Source organism: Sorex araneus, chromosome 3, assembly GCF_027595985.1.
Source record: "Sorex araneus isolate mSorAra2 chromosome 3, mSorAra2.pri, whole genome shotgun sequence".
Lineage (NCBI taxonomy): Eukaryota > Metazoa > Chordata > Mammalia > Eulipotyphla > Soricidae > Sorex > Sorex araneus.
Window position 1 is genome coordinate 122,102,347 of NC_073304.1, and position 23,891 is coordinate 122,126,237.

General features: G+C 57.7%; 1 protein-coding gene across 4 annotated transcripts in view; it reads left to right on the forward strand.

Annotated features, from left to right (window-relative positions):
• Positions 1-23,891, forward strand: part of SIRPA (signal regulatory protein alpha) — a 47,309-nt gene that overhangs the window by 14,306 nt on the left and 9,112 nt on the right. For all 4 annotated transcript variants that reach the window (XM_055133281.1, XM_055133283.1, XM_055133284.1 and 1 more), the window contains 5 exons: positions 8,340-8,702; positions 14,465-14,785; positions 15,272-15,601; positions 17,840-17,950; positions 21,118-21,142. In XM_055133281.1, the coding sequence (XP_054989256.1) occupies positions 8,340-8,702; positions 14,465-14,785; positions 15,272-15,601; positions 17,840-17,950; positions 21,118-21,142 (1,150 nt within the window). The remainder of the gene's footprint in view (positions 1-8,339; positions 8,703-14,464; positions 14,786-15,271; positions 15,602-17,839; positions 17,951-21,117; positions 21,143-23,891) is intronic.

The window sequence follows — 23,891 nt, forward strand, 5'->3', positions numbered from 1 at the left end:
TCCGGGCCCCCGTGCCCCCCTGGGCGACTCCGGCTCTCGCTCTGTGTTAAGGCAGCCGAGCGGGGATGTTACCTGGCTTTGATTTCAGAGCCACCCCTGGCGACAGTGCGAGCGTGAGGGACGCGGCTGAGCAATGGAGACCTGTCTGAAAGCCCAGGTCGGGGTCCAGGCCAGGGTCCGAGGGGCAGGAGACCGGGGCGAGCGAGGTCAGAGTGAGCGGGCAGGAATCAGCTCCACAATGGGTGCGGGACCCGGGGGACAGGGGGGCCATGTGCCCTCCTCCGTCCAGCTCCTTCCCTGCTGACCGCCTGACCTCGGGGACTGAGAGGGCGGCACCCCCAGTTGACGGCTGACCCCGTGGAGGCTTGCAGGAAAGTGACTGTCCCAGGTCACCCCACTCTCGAGAGACCGGTGGGTTTTTCCGTCCCCGAAGCCCGGTTCTGGCAGTTGAGGACGTTGTAAAAGCTGAGGACCTTGCGGTGACAGGGAGGGACAGCCCTGAAGGTGGCCTGGTGCTCCAGTTTTCAGCCGTCCTTGGGCCGTTGGTGCTGAAGGGAGTGGCCGTGACCCCACCGCCCCATTGTGTGTCCCTCGATGCCGGCTTCCACACAGAAGCTTCTTCCTACCTAAGCACGCTGCCGCCCAGCAGGCATGCCCCTGTCCCCCCAGCCTGACCATTCAGGTGGGTACTGAAATCTGACTGCAGGGTGCCGGGCGAGGCCAGGACCAGGCTCACCTCATCCCAGCTTGTTTACAGTTACAAGCACTTCCCCTGGCCCCATTCGGTACCCTCCTCCCCCCTCTGCACTTTGCACACTTGTGAGATGCATCCTTCCTGGAAAGCTTTCCCTTCCTCCTGACCTCTGCCAGCCTTCAAGACCCTGCTCAGGGGCCACCACCTCCAGGAAGTCTTCCCAGATCCCACTTCTCTGCTGAGAGCCCCCCCTTCCACCCTCCAGCCTCTTCTGGCTCCCTGATTGCCCCCCACAGGTGCTCATGGCCCGTGCCCGTGACGTCCTGCCCACAAGGGCTGAGAGCAGCAAACCTAACTGTGGTGTGTGGGATGTTGACACAGGGACAGAGGCAGGAGAGGGCAGGAATGAATCATTCCAGCTGCCGAGGAAAGTTTGTGCCTGACTGTGCCCACAGTGCCCCCGTGGAGCTCGAGCACCCACATTGGGTGCACACAGCGCCCCCAGCCACGCAGACCCTCCCTGAGTCGCACCCCAGAGTCCATCCCCAGTGTGCCGGGGTGTGAGATCCAGCAGGGCGGTCTGGGCTGGCCTCTCCCATCCGAGTATCTAGCACACGGTGCTCACCTTAGCGAGAGGTTCCCTCAAGACCTGGGGCTGGAGGGGGTAAGGTGCTCGCCCTGCCCGGCTAACAATGGCTCAGTCCTTGGTGCCCCTAAGCACGGCCAGGAGTGAGCCCATCGGTGTGGCCCAATCACCAAAACCAAAAAAAGGACAAAGACCAGGAGCCAGAGATGCCCAGAGGCTTCAGGCACCTGCTGGGAAAGCGCCAGGCCCTGAGCCCAACCCCCGAGATGCAGACCCGGGATGGGGGGGCGCACAGGATGGGCTTCGCATGCTTCAGCTGCAGTCCCCAGCACTGCATGGTCCCCCAAGCACTGCCAGGAGCGACCCCTGAGCACTGAACCAGGAGTCAGCCCGAGCACTCTGTGATGTGGCTCCCAAACAAGCAGTAGACACCTCAGCGAGGCCATCCCAATGGCTCTGCCCTTAGACTCTCGAGCACGAGAGGGTGACTCAGGGGCTTGGGAAGTGCCCAGGGTGGGGCTGCAGCCCTGAGCTGTGTGAGCCCAGGTGCCATGCCGGAGAAGGGAGGGCAGGGGAAGGGAGAGGAGAGGCGAGGCAAGGGGGAGGGGAGGGAGACAGGATCAAGGGCCAGAGCCATGGTACAGCAGGCAGGGCACATGCACATTCTCAAACTCTCTTTCTCTCTCTCTCTCTCTCTCTCTCTCTCTCTCTCTCACACACACACACACACACACACATGCACGCACGCACACACACACACACTCACTCCTCTACGCAGCCTTTCCTCCCCTCTCTGCACCCACACACCCCTCCCAGGGGCCTGCCTTGCCCCGACACTTGCACCCACAGCCAGCACCCCCATTCCTATACTCACCCCTGCTGCCTGGTCCTCCCGAGCTGCACTGTCTGCCCATATATAATGCACATACATGCATGCATGCACAGGCACATACACGCATGTACACACGCTCACATACATGCACACTCATCGTTTGGTGAGCACACACATGTGCATCACCAGGCACACATAACTCGGGACACATTTGCATGCACACGCACACTCTCCTACAGCACACATGTACACACACATGCTTGTATGCACACAGGTGTGAATGCTGGTGCATACACACTAACTCTTCCACAGCTGCCTTTGCACGCCGGTGTACCAAACCCCACATGTCACACTCTGGCCCTCACTTTAGGTGGCATATGATGAGGTGCAGTGGCAGGGTGGTGGTGACAACAGCCACAGAAGGTGGACAGTGATGCTCAATGGTCCGGGAAGGGGATACTGAGTCACACTAGGGCCCGCTCATTCCCGCCATCCCAAGATGCTGTCCTCGGGGCACTGCAGATGCTCCCACAGACTCCGGGTCCTGGGCGCTGAGAACCTGGCAGCGAGCACCCACGTGGACAAGGCAGCTCGAGGAGCGGGATGGGGAGGTCAGGACTGCGCAGGCTTCTGGAGGGACCCAGGCAGGTGCCGCCTGGCGCTGTGTCCCTTCCGGCCAGATCTGATTCAGTGCTGATTTGTTTTTTCCATTAGAAAAGCATCCATGCTTATTTTTTCACTTCTGATGGAAATTGTTTTCATCTTTTCTTAATCTCTAAAGCTACACATGAATGCCGTACCCCCCCAAAAAAATCCAATGTATTTCTCCAGACCCCATGGTCATTCCTCAGCCCCCCGTCTGCAGCCTCACACCCTCCTTGGCCGAGTCGAGGACGACAGACGAGTCAGAAATGGGGGCCAGAGCAGCAGGGCGTGGGGCAGTGTGGAGAGGAGGCCAGAGATGGCCGTGCGTGTCACCTTCTGAGGGCTCTTCCGGAAGTGACACAGCTCTTGCCTCGTATGTGTGAGACCCTGGATTCAACCCGGCACTGCAAAAAAAAAAAGTAATTATCCATGTTGTTGCCTTAAAGTCTGACTCCTGCTCAGGGGCAAGCGTCATGAGGCCGGGGAGCCAGCTGGCCTCTGCCCTGTGCTCAAGGTCGTGCATGCAAGAGATTCCACTGGTTTCCCAGGACCTCTCTGGCCTCCCGTGGACCCCCAGCTCCTTCTCCACCTGGTCACAGTGCCAGTGGCCACACACTGTTGACTCCTCCCACTCAGAACTCATTCATGGCTTTCAGTTCATTCATTCTCACCTCAAAGCAGCAAGTGTTCCCTGAAAAAGTGAAACTAAAATGAAAGCTTTGGGAGAGGGGTATGGTGGTTAGAGATGGTTCAGTGGCAGGATGGTTCAGTGGTCAGCAATGGTTCTGTGGCAGGGATGGTTCTGTGGCAGGATGGTTCAGTGGTCAGGGATGGTTCCGTGGCAGGGATGGTTCCGTGGTCAGGGATGGTTCCATGGCAGGGATGGTTCTGTGGCAGGGATGGTTCCGTGATCAGGGATGGTTCCGTGGTCAGGGATGGTTCCGTGGCAGGGATGGTTCTGTGATCAGGGATGGTTCCATGGCAGGTATGGTTCGGTGGTCAGGGATGGTTCCGTGGTCAGGGATGATTCCGTGATCAGGGATGGTTCCGTGGCAGGGATGGTTCCATGGCAGGGATAGTTCCGTGGTCAAAGATGCATACAGGGACCCAAGTTGTATCCCCAGTACCCCATCACCCACCCCCAGCACGGCAGCAGTTCTCCTGGATGTCTCTGGGCCCACAGTACCACAGGGCCTATAATCACTACACCTTCAGGTTCTAGCACTGAACTTACTGGTCAGGTTGACAGAGTATCACCAGGGGTGGCCCCCAGGTCCCCTGAGCAGCACTTGGGGGCCCCCAAAGTAAAACCTTCAATGTATTGTTTACTCTAAAGCAAAGAAAATCTGTGTCTGTCTCTGCCCCCGCCAACCAGGGACCCATTTCCCACACATGCTGCCTCTCAGTGTAGACCTTTTCTCTGGATCTTGGATCTATCGGTCAATTAGCAAATACTTATTGAGCATCTATTATTGTCCAACCACTGTATCTAAGATGGGGAAAATAGGGAGTGAACAAAACAGACAAAATTCCCAGGGTTGGGGGGGGGCAGTAAACATAGTAAACATGGGTGAAACATACATATTATATGTACAGATGTTTCGTAAAATTTAGAATACAGAAACTGTGTTCTTTAACATCCACCCCATTTATAAAACCTGAAAAGTACCCAAAATAGAATAAAAAAAAAAGAAAGATGCATCACTTTTGAATTCACGAGCTAAAAAAGAGTTGTGGTTTTATAGCTCTGTATAGTACCTTGAAGTTGTTTATTTGTATATGGTTTTATTTTATTTTATAAAGTCATGATCATCCCCAAAGCAGTTTTTCCTTCTTCTTTATGGCACAAATAACGCAAAGAGAAAACATAAAAGCAAAACCCTAATAAATCTGTGACTTACAATTAATCACTGGGAATATTTAACAGCACGTGTGCATTGTTTTCCAAACTACAAGTTTGGGGCCACCCCGAATCTGTCACTGAATAACCGACTCTCATCTCAAATGTATTCCTGCATCAGGAATTGTCATTCTGCACCATCAGCTCTGTCGATGTGGATGTCCTCAGGGTCGGCCTTCGTGCCACCAAACAGACCTCTTTCCACGGACGCTGGAAACTCTCCCGTTTCTCCGTTTTGATGAGACGTGTGCGTAGATCCCTCGTGATCTGAGCGTGGCTTTACATTCTTCCTTCAGTGGCTCATGAACGGTTTTTGACGGTCACCGATTAAATGGATGAAATGATGATTGTGTTTTGGCTTTCTCGTTTGCTCTTGGTGCTGCGAGGAACGGGTGATTATTTGCATCGTCACGGTCTCCTCTGAAACGATGCCATGCAGAAGTGGCCAGATTTCTGCCATTTTATTTATTTATTTTTATTTTTTATTTTTATTGAATCACTGTGACATAGTTACAAGCTTTCATGTTTGGGTCACAATCACACAATGATCAAACACCCATCCCTCCACCAGTGCATATTTCCCACCACCGATATCCCGGGTATTCCCCCCTTTCCCACCCTCCCCCTGCCTCTGTGGCAGACAATATTCCCTATATTCTCTCTCTGCTTTGGGGCATTATGGCGTGCAGCACAGACACTGAGAGGTCATCATGTATTTTCAGGGTCCTGCTTTTCTGTGGCTGCCTCTCGTTCCATGGACGGGATAGACCACAATTCACCTAACCGAGGAATCTCCCGAATGCTGGGGAGATTCCTCCGAGTATTCCAGATCCTTCCGTAGGAACCTTATTCCATCTTGGGGTTTCTGCCCCTGCGCAGGCGCCCACCCAGGGCTGCTCGGTCACTTTCACACCTTTGGTCCATCCTGCCCACCTGCTTTTCTGGAAGGAGGTTCCAATTTCACACTCCCACCAGCAGCGCGGGGGAAGGTCTGCCCAGCCGACCTCCTGTCCCAGTGCCCGCTCAGGCCCCTGGACAGCCCCTGTCTCCGCCAGGAGGACAGGAGAGAGCCAGGGATGGCTTTGTCAGCCAGGCCAGCATGCTGTCCCCAGGCCCAGAGCTGCAGGAGTGAGTTTTAACAAGCCCGATTCCCAGAACAGAACCTGCAGAGAAAAAGAAAAGCAAGTTGGGGGGTGGGAGAAAAACTCTCTGCTGGAAAAATAAAAAGAAACACACACACACATACACACACACACGGATTAAAATAATATTTGGCACTTACGTGGCACTTTTAAAATTCTTCAAACGCTTTATAAACACTAGCTAATTAATTAAGCTGCCTAAATCTGGCTGCTGTTGGTGGAGAGAGCTCAAGAAAAAGTTAAAAAAAAAAAAAAAGGAAAGGGAAGGAGGGGTGTAGCCGTACCCAGCTCGAGACTTTTACTGTCGCCTGCCCGGGGTGTGATTGCAGGCTTTTCCCCAAGAATAGTCCTGCTTCCACACGCCGCGCCCGGCTCCGCTGCCTCCTCGCCCGCTCACACGCTCCCCGACTACTGCTGACTCACTGCCCGGTGTGCCGGGATAGAGAAGGATAAGAATAACTCCCGGCTAGGCCCTGCCCAGGGCCCCAGCGCCAGGTCGGGCCCCGGCTTCGCCCGGCTCTATCTCTCGTGGCTTCTCCCTTCCCGTGGCCGCAAGAAAATAAATGCACGCTGGCGCCTGTAGGCAGGCCACACGGGACCAGGTGCTGGGCTAGGCAGGGATTGCTGACCAGGCCCCGCAGAGCCGGCATCCTGGTGGTGGAAGCCGCCGCCCCAGAAGAACCGTGTCTTATCAGCACTGGGTCCCTGTCTTATCAGCATTGGGTCCGTGGCCATGAAGGGAGGAGGAAGTCGAGGCTAACTGCTGCTTTGGGCCTCGTAGGGGTGGGGCGGGTGCCCTGTCTTATGGAGGGTGCAGTGGGGCAGGCGCTGAGCCAGCTCACGGGGAACCCCGATCCTGCCCGGGCTGGCCGCTCCCTCCCCACCGCCCCCACAGGCGGCAGCATTTCCAGTTTGTCCAGCCCGCCTGGCCGCTGGGGTGCAGACCCACGGCGGGCAGCAGGGAACGTGTGTGGCCCACTGACTGGCACTGGGCTTCATCCAGGCTGCCTCGGAGGTCCCTGGGCCCGTGCTACCTGGGGGGTGCCCTCCGGAGGAAATAGGGGGGTCTGCCCAGCGGCCAGTGCCCGCCCTGGAAGCACAGGGCCACCCACGTGCCACAGGCCTGGGGCTGTGGACGGGTAGGGGCTAGCAGACTGCTCCAGGGATGGCTTGCCCACAGGCGGGTCATCAGAGAACTGGCCTTTCCCTGGGGTGTCTGTCCCGGCCCGGGGTGGTGCCAGGCTGGGGGCGGAGAGGAGGTGCAATTTGAGGGTCTCCTTCCCTGCTAGAGGCTGAGTAGACCAGCCCTGGTGACTGAGTGTACACAAGGCAGAGGAGGGCGAGGTGGGGGGCAGGATGGGGTCCACCAAGGGTCAGTGGCGGACCAGGACGGGGACCGGACAGCCATGACCCCCCTATACGATGCAGCCACCACTGTTCCTGTTATTCTTGTTTGCTCTGTCTCTGTGTGGGTCTGTGTGTGTGTGTCTGTGTGTCCTGTATGGCCCCTACACTCCCCTGCTTCTACCTCTACACAGTCCCTGACTCAGCCACCCCTCCCCGCCACCACTGTCCAGCTCGGGACTCGGGCCGCTTCCTCCCTGACTTCTGCTACCCCTTTCCCTGCCCCACTCAGGAACCATTGAGGCCAGGACCCATGTCCGGCCCCCGTGTGTCTCCCGCACCCCTGCACCAAGCCTGTTCGAGTAGCAGGCCCTGCCTTGTGCCCAGCGCGGTGCTGAGTGACCAGGGTGCCCATCCCATCTCCTGAGTCAGGATCCCGAGTCCCCTGAAACCAGCGGGTGGCCCCTGGCACAGAGCCGCGTCTCAGACCATGGTGGGAGGTTTGCAGAAATGCGGATACTCTTGGACTAGGGAGTCGGCTCAGCTGGTTTTGCCACGCTGGGTGCCATGAGTCTTGCCAGAGAACCGTCCGGGGGTGCAGCCAAGGCTGGGGAGGTGGGGGTGGGGGGCAGTTAAGGGGCAGCCATTGCCCTTCACCCACAAGGAGACCCTGTGCGCCAGTCGCCTGAGAGCTGGCCCAGGTCATACAGGAGTGAGGCCCCGAGCCAGGACTCCAATCCAAGTGCTCTTGCTTTCCCATCGGCAGCCTGGGCAGGCCCCAGATGCTGAGCTGGGCTTCTCTGTTTGGGGCCTGCTTCCTGGGCCAGGCCCAAGACGGATCTGGTTGTCCCAGGCCCTCCCCCCACCCCAACAACTCGCCCCCTGATAGGCTGGCCCTGTCTCTGAACCTTTGCCTAGGCTATTCCCTCAGTCAGAAACACTGTTCCTGATGGGTCAGATTAGGATTCGGAGCCCGGCACAGACACCTCGAGGGATGCCCGGGCACTGCCTTGCGCCTTGCCGCTCTGGGCAGCTGTTTCCTTGCTGGGATGGGCCTCCCCGAGGAGCCCGGGTGAGAGTTCTGTGCCGTGACTCCCACGAGGAGCTGAGCTCCAAGCCACCGACATGGCTGCTGACAGATGTTTGGGGAAATCTCTCGGACCCCACTCGAAGAGCTGCTTGTGTTTTTCCCCCAGGAGTGGCCGGGCAGGATGCTGAGCTGCAGGTGATCCAGCCTGACAAGCTCGTGTCGGTGGCTGCGGGAGAGACGGCCACTCTGCGCTGCTCTGTGACCTCCCTGCTTCCCGTGGGCCCTGTCAAGTGGTCCCGGGAGAGATTGGGTAGCCGGGAGGAGATCTACAACTTCGGAGGCAAAGGCCACTACCCCCGAGTGACCAATGCTTCGGATGCCACCAAGAGAGACAACATGGACTTTTCCATCCGCATCCGTGACATCAGCCCAGCTGACACGGGCACCTACTACTGTGTGAAGTTCCGGAAGGGGAGCACGGAAGATGTGGCGTTCAAGTCTGGGTCAGGCACCCAGGTCACCGTGAGTGGTGAGTGCACTGGGGGGCCCTTCGTCCTGTTGTGTGACCACAGTCAGGCTGGCCTCTCCTCTGAAAGCAGTGACTCAGGGCAGGGCAGGGGGGCACTGGTGCTTGTCCCCACGGGGGCTTCACGGCCACACTACCCCCCCACAGCAGGTCAGGGAAGGAGGCTGCAGAGATCAAGGTGGATCCACGGGGCAAAATCTGGGACCCGCCACCTCGATCCTAGCCCTGGCCTGTCCCATCCCATCAACCCTTTGGCTGTAGGGATGAGGAAGCTGAGGTCTGAGTGACATGCCCAGTCACCCGCCGGGCCTTACCCCTGCACCCCGAAAGGGCCCCCCTTAGTGTGGGGCATCTCTCCTTGGCACCTACCAAGCACCCAGGCGTGCCCGGCTCTGCACTCGGCATGGTGGAAGCAGTGGCCTCCGCAGCGCACAAATGCTCTTCTCAGCTGATTTTCCATTCTCGGCCCTACAGGGAGGCGGCAAGGGAATAGGGTGCTTTCACTGTCATGTGTCTCACGTGGAGAACGAGTGTCTGAGAGGCACGGGCTGTGGGATGCAGCAGGGACGGGTGGAGGCATGCGCAGAGCTCAGGGGGGCGTTGTCATTCCTGGCACTGGGTCCCACAGCCCGGGAGGGCTCGAGCAGTTCGGGGGCTGCGTCTTGTAGCAGTGGGTGCCTGTGTATTGTAGCCACAGTGTGGACCTGGGAAGTCACATCCCGCTCAGCCCCCGGCACGTGTGTGTGTGTGTGTGTGTGTGTGTGTGTGTGTGTGTGTGTGTGTGTGTGCTGGGGAGTCCCCAAGGTTGGTTGGGGTGATGAGGACCTGACCCCCCTTCCCATGGCCCAGCTGGGGGAAGGGATTGTTCCAGAATCCAGCCTGATCCCAGGCTCTTCCCTGCCCTGCGGAAGCTTTGGGTGCAGAGCAGCCATGAGTGAAGCAAGTCACAGGTGTCTCCCTGTGTCAGTTTAGCCAGGTTCAGCCCTGCACCGCCAGCCCCAGTGCGGTCCCTGGAGCCTAAGGTGAAGCCTAAGCCTTTGCTAGCATTTGGCACGTGAATTCCATAAGTGCCAGGAGCCACATGGCACTGCCCAGCGTGGACACAGCACTGTTGCTGTCACCGTTCTCTGTGGCTGGGTAGAGATCGTCACCAGCCTCGGGCTGGTGGGATAGTGTGGCCGGGTAACGGGTGCACGCGCCTGTCTTCTCTGCGGGGACACTCCTTGCGTAGCTCTGCGGGGCTTCCTCTGTGTGGGCACGGCCCCAGTTCCCCCAGCTGTAGCAGAGCAGAGCCTGGCCACCCGGACACAGGCGGGGAAGGCGGCTGCCCTGATGTTGGGGGTCTCTGAGGTTACAGAGGTGCTCCCCTCACAGTCTTCTCTGCTGGTCCTAGAGGGCAGCCCCTTCCCTTCCTTCTCCCTCTACCTTCCCAGGTGCTGCCCAGGTGAGTGCCTGGATCCAGGAGGATGGGGGAAGCCTGGAGCAGGGGAGGATGGGGGAGGCAAGAGCCGGAGCTCGGCAGAGACAGAGCATTTCTTGGTGCAGTCAGAGAGGGTCTGTCCCATCTCCAGATAAGGACACTGAGGTACGGAGGGGTCTGAGCAGGTATACGAGCCAGAATCCAAACCCCAAACAACCTGATGAGCACCCCTACCTGCTCTGCCACCCCCACGGTGCTCTCTGGTCGGGAGGAAAGTCTAAAAGTCTTGCCTGGTTCTGTTCTTCAGAGAGGAACATTTCAGGAACACTTGGCTGGCGAGGAAGGGCGCTTTCAGATCAGAGGCTGCCACGCTGAGCCTGCTCCTAACACACAGGGCTCAGATCTGAGATCACTGAAGTGCTTCCCGTGTGTGTGACTGTGCATGTGTATGCATGTGTGTGCACATGTGTGAGTCTGTGTGTGCATATGTATGATTATGCACTGTACATGTTTCTCTGTGTACATGTGCATTGTGTGTGCACTTGTGTGTGGATGTGTCTGTTGTGAATGTGTGCTTGTGCACATGTGAGCGCATGTGTGTGCACATGTGAATGTGTGCATATGCATATGTATATGTTTGAGTGTGTATGCATGTGTGCACGTGTGTGAGTTGTGTCTATTGTGCATGTGCACATGTGAGTGTACATACATGTGTATGTATATGAAGATGTGTGCATGTGTGTGAATGTGTACGCATGTACATGTGTGCATGTGTGTGTTATGTGTGCACTTATACATAGATGTGTGTGCATGTGTGTATGCCCGCATATGCACATGTGTGTATATATGTGAGCGTGTGTGTATGTGAGCATGTGTGTGAGAGTGGGGTTGGTTGCTCTTTCGCCTCAGAGCTATTCTGGGAAGCGTGGGTGGAGTAGGAGAGCAGAATGTCCTGCAGGCCCAGGGCCCATGTACCTCCCCTGCTCTAGCTGGAGGGGAGGAGGGAAGAGCTCTCGAGGTGCAGGGCCTCTCGGAGCCGGAGTCCATGTCCCACTGTAGAGGGAGGGGAGAGGGTAGCCAGTCCATGGGAGCCCGTGTCTCTGCCTTCCTTGCCGCAGGCTCGAGTGGCGACTCCGCCCTATCCTTGCCTGAAGTTGGGCTCTCAGAGAGTGGTAGCCAGCTGGTCAGTGTCTGTCTCGTGAGGGTGGGGCCCTGGCTCTGCTGGTTCTCCCTGGACATGTGGGGGATCGAAGAGACGGTTCCTTCTTTTCTGTCCAATTCCCTCTTCTCAGGAATCAAACAGGGGTCACGAAGGATTGTGAGCTCTGTAGGAAGTCGTGAGACGCACCGAGCGGGTATCGGAGCAGATACTCCTGATCTGAGATGGTGCTGTCTTCTCAGAGCTCTGTGTGTCTGGATGTCTCAGTCCCCGGGTCCTCAGTTTCCCCATCAGTGAAGTGGTGGCTTTGATTCAGGCCTATGAGGTGCAAAGCGGGGTAGAAAATCCCACAGAAGCATCACTAGAGCCACCTGCGCTCACCTCCCCGCTCTGCCACTTCCTGTCTCTGTGACCTCTGACCCATCACTCCGCACTGGGCCCGGGTCCTCCTCTGTCTGCAGTGCTTCCTCGTCACTCCATACCTGCACTCAGAGGGGAGTGACCGCTGGGGAGCGCGTGAGCTGTGTGAGTTCAGGGCCTTCCTGCCTGTCAGCCAGGATGTGCTGAAACCCGAGGACCTCGGGCAGTCACTGTCCTCCTCAGGCCTCAGGCAGGGGTGAGGTGAGGCCAGGAGGAGCTGTCAGCTCTGGCCGCTCATTAGAACATTATGGGGGACCTTGATAAGCCTCCCCAGGTTCAGCTCCACCGAAGTTTCTGACCGAACTAGTCAGGTGTGGCCAGGCAGCTGAAATGTCTGATCACCAGAGGCTGCTCATCACAGCCAGGCTTGAGAAAGATGATTCTGAGGTCACTGAGGGAAAAAATGTATTATTGTTCCTTACCAGAGCGACTCCTTGTGCTGTGGGCTCTGAGAGAAGGGTGGTGGGTGCTTTAGAATAGCATGTGCGGGGCCCAAGCCATAGGACAGCAGCAAGGACACTTGCCTTGCATGGGGCTGATCCAGGCTCAATCCCATGTGGTCCCCCGAACACCACCAGAAATAATTCCTGCGTGCAGAGGCAAGAGTAAGCCCTCAGCATCGCCAGGTGTGACCCAAACACGAACACAAGAATTGCATGTGTTTCTGACAGCAAGCCGGGATCCCAAGTTATTAAGAAGCCACAGCAGTGGCTAGGAACCCCCTACACACACACACACACACACACACACACACACACACACACACACATCACCACACCCGGAGCATGACTGGGGCTCCGAGTGGGTTCCCTTCCCGAGGTCAGGCAGCCCAGACACCCCCACTGAGACCCTTCCCACCAGCAGGTATGTGTGCGTTTCAGCGGGAGCTGGGCTTGCAGTTACATCCAGGACACTGCAGCCCTCCCTGCTGATGTGCCTCCCTGCCTCCCACACGCCTCCGGCTTCTGTCCAGCATGGCCTGGAACTGGTGTGTATATTGGAGTGGATCCATCACACTTGTTTCCGGAGAGGATTATGGGGGCTGGGGAGGGGGTGGCCGGGGGGAAAGCAAGGCTGAGGACTGTGTTGGAGTTTCAGCGCCTTTCTTCACTGGGTTTTCCGTGGTTGCTGCTGCAAGAGGAGCTCTGAGACCCTGTGGTGTTTCTGCTCTGGTTCTGTCTCCTGGTTCTTCTTGCCCTTGGTGATCGTTAGGCTTTCACAACAAATAAGTTTCATCCCTAGAGATGACCGGATGCTTTGGTAACGGTCACCAGCATCCACTCCCAGGCTCTTTGTCCAGGGATTCTGCTTCTCCCCAGGGTGAGGGTTCTGTCCACAGAAACAGCTGCTGAGGCTCCCCGGCGCAGATCAGAGACCCTGGGTCAGTCCCCCCATGTGGGGTCACTGCCTGTGACCAGACCCTAACCACCTGAGCCATGTCCATACATGACACCCTCGAGGCCATCTCCCAGGCTGGTTAAGGTGTGAGAGCCCCGGAGACATCCATCTAGCACCGGGATTCCCAGGACACCCCTAGGTAAATGGTTCCTGCCCACCACCCCCACCCCATCTTTTCTCTTTTGAGAGGTTCAGGCTCAATCAGTGACACCCCCTCCCCCGACTCAGTCATCAAAATGTTGGCCGTGTGTTAGGAGGCAATAATTTACAGAGGCAAATATTTGTCCTATTTGCCGCCTGGTGACCATGACAGGAGGTGTTATGCAATAACAGACAGTTTGGAGGCGCCTGAGTGGAGCCCCCACAGGGAGGCCGGCCATCACCTTCCAGTCACCGAGACGTTTCAGGTCGCGCAAAGCCCATCAGCCCATGTCAGAGGCCTGCGTGTCTGCTGATTTCACAGTGATTAAGACAGGGAACGGCCTGAGGCTCTCTCAGCCAGCTTCGGTTTCAGCCCCAGGTGGACCCAAGAACTGGACCCAGCCTCAGAAACAGACGTTTTGTTCCCTAACATTCCGATCCTGGATGGGTGCAGGTCAGGTCTTCAGGAGCCGTCGGAGAAGCCCCCTTCATCCCCTGTCCACCCCCCACCCCACCCCGTAGGTTGTTTGTAGTCCCTGATCCCTGCAGGGAAAGCTCTGGCCAGCCACAGACTGGAGCTGCGTGAGTTTGATGCAGTACCTCCAGCTTGACTGTGAGCAAAAACACCGTCACTGCTTCCTCTCACCTTCCATGCCCTCCTGGGTGCGCCCGCTGGGTCAGCTCCTGGGTCCCACGGTGCTGCTGTCTCCCTTATGCTCACTTCCGTACATGGCTCCTCTGTCCTCGGGGGCAGCTGCTAGGAAGAGAAAATACTCAGTCAGGGCTGGAGCGATAGCACAGCGGGTAGAGCCTTTGCCTTGCACACGGCTGACCTGAGTTCAATCCCCAGCATCCCATATGGTCCCCTGAGCACCGCCAGGAAATATTGAAATATTACAAAGCCGGGGGTAACCCCTGTGCATCGCCGGGTGTGACCCTCCCCCAAAAAAAAGCAAAAAAAAAAAAAAAAAGCTCAGTTGCCCCCTATTCCTGGGCCAGGTCTAAGGACACCCACAGAAAGTGAAGAAGGCCCACTCTGAGCTCAGCCTGGCTTCCAAGCATCCCCTTGACTCGGTGCAGAAGTGGGCTAAGGGTCTCCCCTGCAGTGAGTGAGGACACGGACCCCCTCCAGCCCCAGAGGAGGGACCAGCAGAACCCGGGTGGCGGTGCTTGTCGGTGGTGCCACCCACCTCCTGTGCTTACTGTGTCCACACGCTCCTCTTGTAGCCAAACCTTCTCGTCCCGAGGTCTTGGGTCCCAAGACGAGGGCCCTGCCCGGGCAGACAGTGACCTTCACCTGCAAGTCCCACGGCTTCTCCCCCAGAGACATCACCCTGCGGTGGTTCAAAAACGGGAACGCGCTCTCGGCCACCCGGACCAACGTGGACCCCCAGGGGGACAGCACCTCCTACAGCGTCTCCAGCACAGCCAGGGTGCCGCTGACCTCGGGGGACGTGCGCTCCCAGGTCATCTGTGAGGTCACCCACATCACCCTGCCCAGGGGCACTTCTCTCCGTGGGATGGCCAGCTTGGCTGAGACTATTCGAGGTAGACACCCTCGCCCCAGCCCCTGTGTCTCCTTGCCCGATCCTGACCCCCTGTGTTCTGTTCTAACGTCTGGACTCTAATTCCCATCAGCCCTTCCCGATTGCCAGCATGCTGGATGTGCCCGTCATTCATGCCTGTTGCCATGGCAGCTGCTACGTGCCCAGCACTGTGCTGGATTCCCCCACTTATTTTGCAAAACAGCAGCCTTGCTTCCTAAGCACCCAGTCACCTACTATCACCAGAGCCTGCATGGACGGTTCATTTATGGGGTCCTCATGGATGTGAGGGGCTGTGCTTACTGATTTTGCTGGCTTTTGCCCCCTAAGGAGCTACCTGTCTCCTGAGCACCTTCTGTGTCCTGGGCACAGAGCTAGCGGTTCCATTCCTGCATGACTCCCCGCGGGGGGTGGGAACTAAGTGCTGGAGCCCCTCCCCTGTGACCTGTCTGTCCCCTGAGATCAGAGCTTCTGCCCTGTGCTGTTTCAGTTCCTCCCACGCTGGAGGTGTCCCAGTTCCCGGCGGTGGGCAACCAGGTGAACCTCACCTGCCAGGTGAAGAAGTTCTACCCCCAGAACCTGCAGCTGACCTGGCTGGAGAATGGAAATGTGTCCCGGACAGAAACGACCTCCCTCCTCCTACAGAACAAGGACGGGACCTTTAACCGGACCAGCTGGCTCCTGGTGAACTCCTCTGCCCACCGGGAGAACGTGCCGTTCACCTGCCAGGTGGAGCACGATGGGCAGCCGGCGCTCACCAAATCGCACACCCTGGAGGTGTCTGCGCCCCAGAAGGACCAGGGCTCAAGTGACTCCTCTGGTGAGCCCTCCGTGCCAGCGGACCTGGTTCTTTTTCTTCTCCTTTTTAATGTTGAAAATAATTCAGGGGCCAGGGAGATTGCCCAGTGGTCAGGGGCATTGGAATCCAAGTGTAAACCTTGGTGTTCTATGACTCCACCAAGCTGCACTGGGTATAGCCCTGGGGGCCCCCAAGCACTGCCTGGGTGGCCCATATAATCCCCGGCACTGCAGGGCCCAACCAGTTAAATATACTTGGACCATTGAATCATTGGCCTGATTGGTCAACAATGGCTGGGAGTGGTCCCCAGGACCCCAAGCACTGCTTAGGATAACCCCACCCCTTAACAAGTAGTGGGGGGGGGGGGCTGGAGCAATAGCACAGCGGGTAGGGTGTTTGCCTTGCATGCGGCTGACCCGGGTTCGATTCCCAGTATCCCATATGGTCCCCTGAGCATCTCCAGGAGTAATTCCTGAGTGCAGAGCCAGGAGTAACCCCTGTATATCGCCAGGTGTGACCCAAAAAGCAAGCAAGAAAGAAAGAAAGAAAGAAAGAAAGAAAGAAAGAAAGAAAGAAAGAAAGAAAGAAAGAAAGAAAGAAAGAAAGAAAGAAAGAAAGAAAGAAAGAAAGAAAGAAAAAGTAGTGTGGGATAATTTAGAAGTTTACAAATAAAAAGTCAAATTTTCAAATGACTTCCACTACCATAAGCTCCCTCCTCCCAGGGTGACAGCTGGTAAGCATTGAGTGCATGTCGTTATAGGTTTTTATGTAAATAGTAAAGAAAGAAGGGGATGGGCCCAAGAGATGGTACAGTGGGTAGGGCACTTGCTGGCCTCGCCTGCAGCCAATCCCGGTTTAATCCCCAGCTCCGCCTATGGTCCCCCAAGCACTGCCAGGAGTGATCCCGGGGTGCAGAGCCAGGAGTAAGCTCTGACCACTGCCGGGTTGGCCCCCAAAGAAAAGAAGGGGGAGGAGTGGGGAGAGTCCCCTGTGCTTCACATCCAGCCTCCTTCTTCCATCCAGCCTGTGATTTCATTTCCCATTCATGCCAAGCCACCTTCCTCCTCCTAGTCCCTCTACCCCAGGTGTCCTGCTCAGCTGCCACCGCCAGCCTGTCCCCGCCAGGCCTGGGGGTGGAACCTTGGTTGGTCTGTGTTGCTGTTTCTCCACGGTGTAGCCAGGAAGCTGCTGTTTCATGAGCAGCTATTTCAGTGAGACCATTTCCTGAGGAGCGAGGGGTAGCTCGGGGGGCCCAGGGAAGACAGTGGGGATCCGCCGGCATCCTCGAGGACAATCAGAGGGTCTCAGTCCCCGCCAGCCTGTCACCTATGTTCTCCCTCTTCTTTCTGTCAAAGCGCCATTCTCTTGCTGCATTTCTGTCCCCGCTGCAGAATGTCTCAGGACGGTCCACAGGTGTGGCCGTGTGGGCAGCAGAGCACATGCTTTGGCTGCCTGACACCAAGGCTGTTTCCCTCCCGCTGGGGCAACAGGGACGCCCTGGAGAAACCTACCCCTGCGGGGCTGGCCCCGGGGTGTCACCTGTACTCTCCCAGCTGGCCCTGAGTTGTGTGAAGGTAGATGACCGCCAACACTTCTTAGCTTCGAGTCTCGGCTGCCAGGCCCTCCGCTGCCCGGACCCGCTTCGGGACCTGGCACTGAGTGTGCCCGGGGAGATAGTTTCAGAAAGGAGGGGAGAGTGGGTGGGGGGGTTGACCAGTCAGCCGGCCACTCGTCCTCGGGACTGCCCGCGCCGGGGAAACTGCTGTCGCTTCCATCACACAGGAGGAAGCCAGTGTGTGGAGGGGCATTAAGTGACTAAAGCTCCAAGTCGCCCACATTTCAGTGGCCCAGAGCCCTGCTCCTGATTATGGGGTTCCAAGCCACGGCGCCCCCCTGTGCCACGGGGCAGCCACGTTCTCCCTGTGACCCCATTGCAATGCAGAGTCTGGGGTGGCTTTGGGTGAGCAAACATTGATCTTTGGTCCCCGGGAGCGAGGCTTCTGCCTCCTCCCTCCAGTTGGTCTTAACCCAGCATTGCCCAGACATACTTCTCTGCCAGCACCCTGGTAGGTCACCCATAAGGGAGAGTGGATCCGCAGACCCCGTACGGATGTGGCCACGTGGCTGGAAGCATCTCAAAGCCCCCGCCAGATGTTCTGTGCATGGGGCCTGCTAACTGTGAGAAGGGGCGGTGGGTGGGAGTTTTCCTCACTGCGTTCAGCCTGCATCCACAATGTGTCGTTTCCTGTGGCCCCCCAGACCCGACTCCCAGCTGGTACGGCATCTCCATTGCGGTGGGCGTGGTGTGTGCCCTGCTGGTGGCCCTGCTCATCGCTGCCCTCTACCTCCTCCGAGTCCGACAGAAGAAAGGTGAGTGGACCCCTCCTTCCCCCGCAAGAGTGCGCCCCCCCGCCCCAGGCTGTCCGTCCCAGAGAGGGGTCACAAGACTGCCTACCGCTGCGGGCTCCTGATGCTCTAAGGATGTCCAGCTACTTCCGGTCATGCCGTATTCATAAGCTTCTCCTGGTGGTGCCACCGGCACTGACCCTGCTCATGTCCTGCTCAGGGGGGCTAGGGAGCTGCCCGGCCGGGGGAGGCGGGGGATGGGGGGGCAAGAGCAATGCACAGGCTTTTCTCACCCGAGCCAGCCAGAAGCCTTGTCCCAGAGCTCCGTGGCCTATGTCTGATTTCCTCCCACACCTCCGGGTCCCATGACCAGCTATAGGCAGGAGGCTGGAGGGAGGCTGGGGGGAGCCAGCACTCGAGGCCCGGCTTAGCACCAAGGCTCTGGGAGCGTTCGGCCAGTGGTGATGGGATGCAGGAGGGGCCTGGACCTAGTAATGTTCGCACCAACTGTCGGGGTTGTAAGTGGGCCCAGGCCCATGAACCCCTCCCTGGGAAATGCTCTGCAGCGTGCCAAGGCGGGTACAAGCTCAAACCCGGGGTGTGGTCCCCTTGCTTATATGCTGCTGGCGCTGAGTTAACTTATGCTTGAGTGTGTGCGGCTGTCTCTGCAGCAAGGCATCTGCCTTTGGCATCTGACAGATCGAGTCACAGACCCTGGTCATACTCTAGAGTTCAGTTTGGCTGCCACCGGCCTCTGTGTCCTCACCTGTGTAGAACAATAAGGACCTACCAGGAAGGACAGTTCCTAACCACTGAAGTAGCTACATTTTAACACTGTAACATATGTTACAGTGGTGTAACAGTGACAATTTCAAGGGGCTTGGGGGAAGGGGGAGGTTCTGAGCCTGAAGGCTTTTGTCAGTGATAGAAATGTATCGAGTGTGTGTGTGTGGGGGGGGGGGGGGTCCTTGGGCCTTTGTGGGCCTGTTCTGTGGCCTTCACCCAGAAATGCTTCCTGTGACCCACTGGCCAGGCTGACCGGCCTCTTTGCGCCTCTGGCTGTGCTCAGGTTGCACACAATTCCCGAAGCTCTTACTCGGCCCTTCCTCCGGGCCCCCAAGTTTCCTGAGTGGGTTTGGAGCCAGGCCCCTTCCTTCTAGAATCTGGAAGCCATTCTTCCATCAGATTTACCTGGAGGGTCCCCCAAAGTTGCTAGCATCCCCATCCCCCCCCCCCACACACACTCCTTCTGAGTCTCAAAAAGGGCCCATGGGCCAGGGCGTTCCTGGCCCCCGGCAGTGCAGCCCCAGTGCCTCCCAGAGACTGGGCTCTGGATGCCGGTTTGGGTTTTGGAGGGTGTTGAGACAGACTGTGCCCAGCTCAGTCAGTGCTCGATGTCACTCCCAGGTCTGATGACCGTGTGGTACCAGGGATCTGACCCAGGCCTCCCAGGTGCGAAGTGCGCACTGCAGCCCTTCAAGCTGTCTGGCCCGGCAGGCTCATCTCTGGGACTGTGCCCGTCTCCTGGCACCCGGGGCTCGTGGCTGTGGCTTGGGCACAGGCAGCCCAAGAGCGGGGTGTCCCAGAGCAAGGTGGAGGATTAGGAGGGCTGTGGGCCCTGGTGAAGGCTGCGGGAGCGCCCAGCTCCCAAACAGGCTCCAAACTGGCAAAGCAGCAGCCAGCGTCATGCAACTCCTCAGCTGCCCTGGGCACCACCTGCAGTGGCACGACGAACCCCATTTTACACATGAGGAAACTGAGGCATATATAAGTTACAAAATTTGTTCAGGGATTCCCCACTGATAAATTGGGGGCCTGGGGGGCAGGACTCAAATTCCCACATTTGGGTCTCCGGAGACCACCTCTGGGCCCACCCTGCCTGTTTCCTCCACCCTGATGTGATGTTCTGGCTGTTTCATGCGTCTGCTCTCTCAATACTCACTGTCCTGATTCCAGCTCTGAGCCCCTCAGAGACAGGCCTTTAAGGGTGTGACAGTACAATGGGTCGGGCGCTTGCATGTGGCTGACCCAGGCTCAATCTCTGGTATCCCAAATGACCTCCTGAGCCTGCCAGGAGTGATCCCTGAGCACAGAGCCAGGAGTAAGCCCTGAGCACAGCCAGGTGTGGGCTAAAAACTAACAAAACTTTTAATTAAAAAAAAAAATTAAAACCAGAGCCTGTAGTGGCCCACCCTGGGTGTCCCTGGGCTGCCCTGTGTCCCAGCCCTTGGCAGCCCCCCCCCATCTCCACTCAGACATTCCATGCGGTGTTGCAGCCTTGTGAACTATTACCCGCTCGCCCCCAGACCCTGTACCTGCCCAGGACCCGGCAGCACACATTTCCGCACTGTGCCAGGCAGCCTGGCGCCTGCTAAAGTGCTGTGCGAGCACATCTGAGCATGCATGTTGCTTTTTAATTACAATTTTACAACAAAATAGGAGTCAAATGGTGAGTGAACCCTGGCAGTCTCTCTGGGGGGGAGGGGGCGGAGGGGACAGAGCCCAGGTTTAAAATCTCTAAACCAGATGGACCCTTTCTTTCCTCCCGAGATCCTTTGGTGGAAAGTGGTGACTGGGGAATAAACGGGCATCCCGCCCCACCCTCTTGAGTCAGCAGGAGTCCTGGGTCCTGGGACTGAGGTCCCACGGGGAGGGGTGGGTCACAGCAGTGGACCTACCCCTGCTCCCCCAACAACACTCCAGCCTGAAGAGCCTGGTCTGGGTCTGGGTTACTGGGGCATGGGGGTGTCACAGGTCAGGTGTCGAGAAGAGTGAGGAGGCCAGTGGGTTGTGCCCAGCCTCTCAAGGCTTGTTGTGGCTCCTGGGAAGCTGCCTGGGATACACACAGCTCCCATAGCTGTGTGTATGTGTGAGTGTGTGTGTGTGTATGTGTGTGTGTGCATGCATGCATGTGTGTGTGTGTGCGCGCGAGCGTGCATGTGTGTGTCTGTGCATTTGTGTGTGCGTGTGTGCATGCATGCATGTGTGTGCACGTGTGTGTGTGTGTGTGTGTGTTTGTGTTGGGGAAGAAGGCCTGTGTCCACAGAATACACCGGATGCATTCACAACAATTCTTCTGGCTATCCCGGGATCGGGGGAGGGGTAAAGCGGGAGTTACTCCTAATCCCGACCTAAAGCAAGTGTGCTTCTAGATTAACTAAGTGATTTTTGGTTCTTTTTCTCCCTTCCAGCCAAAGGCTCCACTTCTTCTACCCGGTAAGTCCGGCCGTGTGCCGTGGTGCTTTCGTCGTCATTGGTGTCTGGTCGACCCCCAGCCTCCCCCAGCCCCCCCGGCTGCTGTGCAGAACCCACACCGCTGACCTCACCCTGGCGCCTATCAGCGTTTCTGGTTCTTCCCTTTGCGGGCACGGGGCACCAGGTCTGTTTTTAATTAAGGTCTCCAGCAAGGGGATTCTGGGCGCCTCCCCCCACACACACATAGCCAGTGCCTACACACTCAGGCTGGGCCTCCGAGCTCTGTCCTCCGCTCTTACTGTTTATTCAGGAACTATTTATTGCTGACTTTGGCACAGGTGAGCCCGGGGTGGGATGGGGAGAAGGCAGCTTCCCCTCCCCCTCCCCAGAAGTCTAAGGTCAGGCTCGAGACGAAGGTGACACTGTTGGACACTGAGGAATGTCTGTTAGGATGAAACGTTCCTTGGTGGATTTGCATCTTTGGGGGGCGGGGGGAGAGGGGTGTTTCTTACTGAGTCCCTGGGTAAGGGACTGTTACAAGTTGCCCAAGTTCCTTACACTTGGGCCTGGGTGCTGACGACACAGTAGCATGCAGAAAGCCCCAGCCGGGCCTTCCAGAACTCCCACACCAGAGAGAGAAGCAGATAATAAGTGTCAGAATGGAATGAGAGGTGGTAGGGGGGCAGGCGGTGACAAACGCGGGGTGTGTGAGTAGGGACATGAGCCGGGGGTGGGGAGTGTGCTGTCTGAGTGCTGGGGGGGCCTGCAGCCGAAGCCCCTGCAAGCAAACGGTGTTAGCCCCCTAGTTGTCTCCGCTTTCAGGAAGTCACCTGGTAAGTCCCAGCAGAGGACGGCAGCCCCCGAGTCTCCTTGGGACCGTATCTTCTGAGCAAGGGCGGGCAACAGGGGCTCTCGGTCACTTTGCTTGGCTGCGGGATGTGTTCCCGATGGGTTTGGCACAGCTTTGGGGCGTGTGTTTGTGTTTATGGGTCTGGGGTGGAGCCCCTGGGGGACCCCGGCCTGCGGCTGTTCACAGGACTCCAGGTTTGATTCCAGAGGGACCAAGGCCCTCCCTCGGGTGAGGACATGGCTTTGGCACGAGGGTCCTGATGAGCACGCAAGTCAGGCCAGGCCGGGGCAGAGGCTGCTATTGGGGTCTGAGCAGATGGCGGCCCACCTTGGGTGGGTCAGATATATTTCAGGGACAGAATCAAGAGGATGGTGGCATCAGGGGTGTGGCCGGGACTCAGTGTCCCGCACTGGGGCCCCAGGGCGAGCTGTGATGGGAAGGGCTATCGCTGGCCAGAGCAGGCTCTCCCCTGCGGGCACCTGCACCCCCTCCAGCCACCTCGTCCCCTGTCCCTGGGGAGAAAACCTGGTCCCTGCTCTGCCCTCCGAAGGTGGCTATCCCCTGTGAACCCTGCTGCCTGTCCAGCCTCCAGCCAGCAGTGAAACCGAGCTCTTCCCTGCCCCGGGAGTATCTTTCCCTTCGAATCCCCACGCCTTCTAGAGGGCAAGACTCAACTTCCATCCTTTGGGGGGGATGGGGGTTGTTTGTTTGGTTGGTTGGTTTTTTGGCCCACACCTGGTGGTGCTTGGGCCTTACTCCTGGCTCTACACTCAGGGGTCACTCCTGGTGGGGCTTGGGGGGCACCCTATGGGATGCCGAAGATCCAACCTGGGTCATATGTGTGCAAGGAAAGTGCCCTCCCTGCTGTCCTGTGGCTCCGGCCCCTCCATCCTTTGTCTGGAACCTTCTGTGGACTCCCCAGCTGCCCCTGCTTCGATGCCCTCAAGCCCTTCCTGGCCCGACCCTGCTGATATGCACAGTGGCACCCAACCCTGGAGCCTGTGGCTTGGCTCACCTCTTCTTCCTCCTCCTCCTCCTCCTCCTGTCTGTGCCCCTCACCCGGACCCCCATCACACACCACCCCAAGTCCCCATGGGGCGGCACTCCCAGTGGCTCTGAATGGCGCCCCTAGAGTGGTGTGACCTGGTTGCGAGAGCAGGTACCCCTCTTTTCATTTTTAGTGGAGACACCCTAGGGATTCCAAGTCAGCAGGCAGCTGGTTGAATTCCTGGCACGGCTCGGACTAAGAGGCCAAAGGCCACCAGAGCCCCACCTGGAGGTGCCCGGGGCGTGCAGTATTGGGCCTGAACGGCACCTGCCCCTCCGTCCACCCCTTGTTTCTTTCTCCTCCTTCTGGGCTTAGCAAGGGCAGCGCCTCTACCAGACACAGGGTCAGTCCCGAGAGTGTTCCTGGGGCTCTCCACTGACCTGCCTCTGCCATCAAGGTGTCTCCGAGCCCGTCCCCATCCCAGCCCACTCCTCCTGACGGTAGGGCCCCTTCTCCCCTTGTCACTGCTAAAAGCTGCAAACCTTGGCCCTGGAATAGATTTTTCCAGAATGGCTGTTAAATGCCCAAATGCCGTCTCAAACCACAGAAGCGATTCCTCATCGCCTCTTGCCCACCCCAGACTTCCTGAAACTCGCCGTGGATCTCTCCTTTATTTAATTTTTTCCCCACTGCTGTCATTACTTCTCCACTTGCCTTATCTCCCCCGTTAGACCGCACGTTTCTGGAAGGAAAGGGCAGTGTCAATAATGACCATGACCACGGCGTCAGCAGCTCGCGTTCCCGGAGCCGGTCTGTGCTCGTCCCTATATTAGCCCACTGGTGATTTTAATTAGGGCAAAAGCCCTGAGATTTCACAACCATCCCAGTTTAATTGAATAGCGGCTCCAGCTTGAGCATGGAGCAGAGAGGCT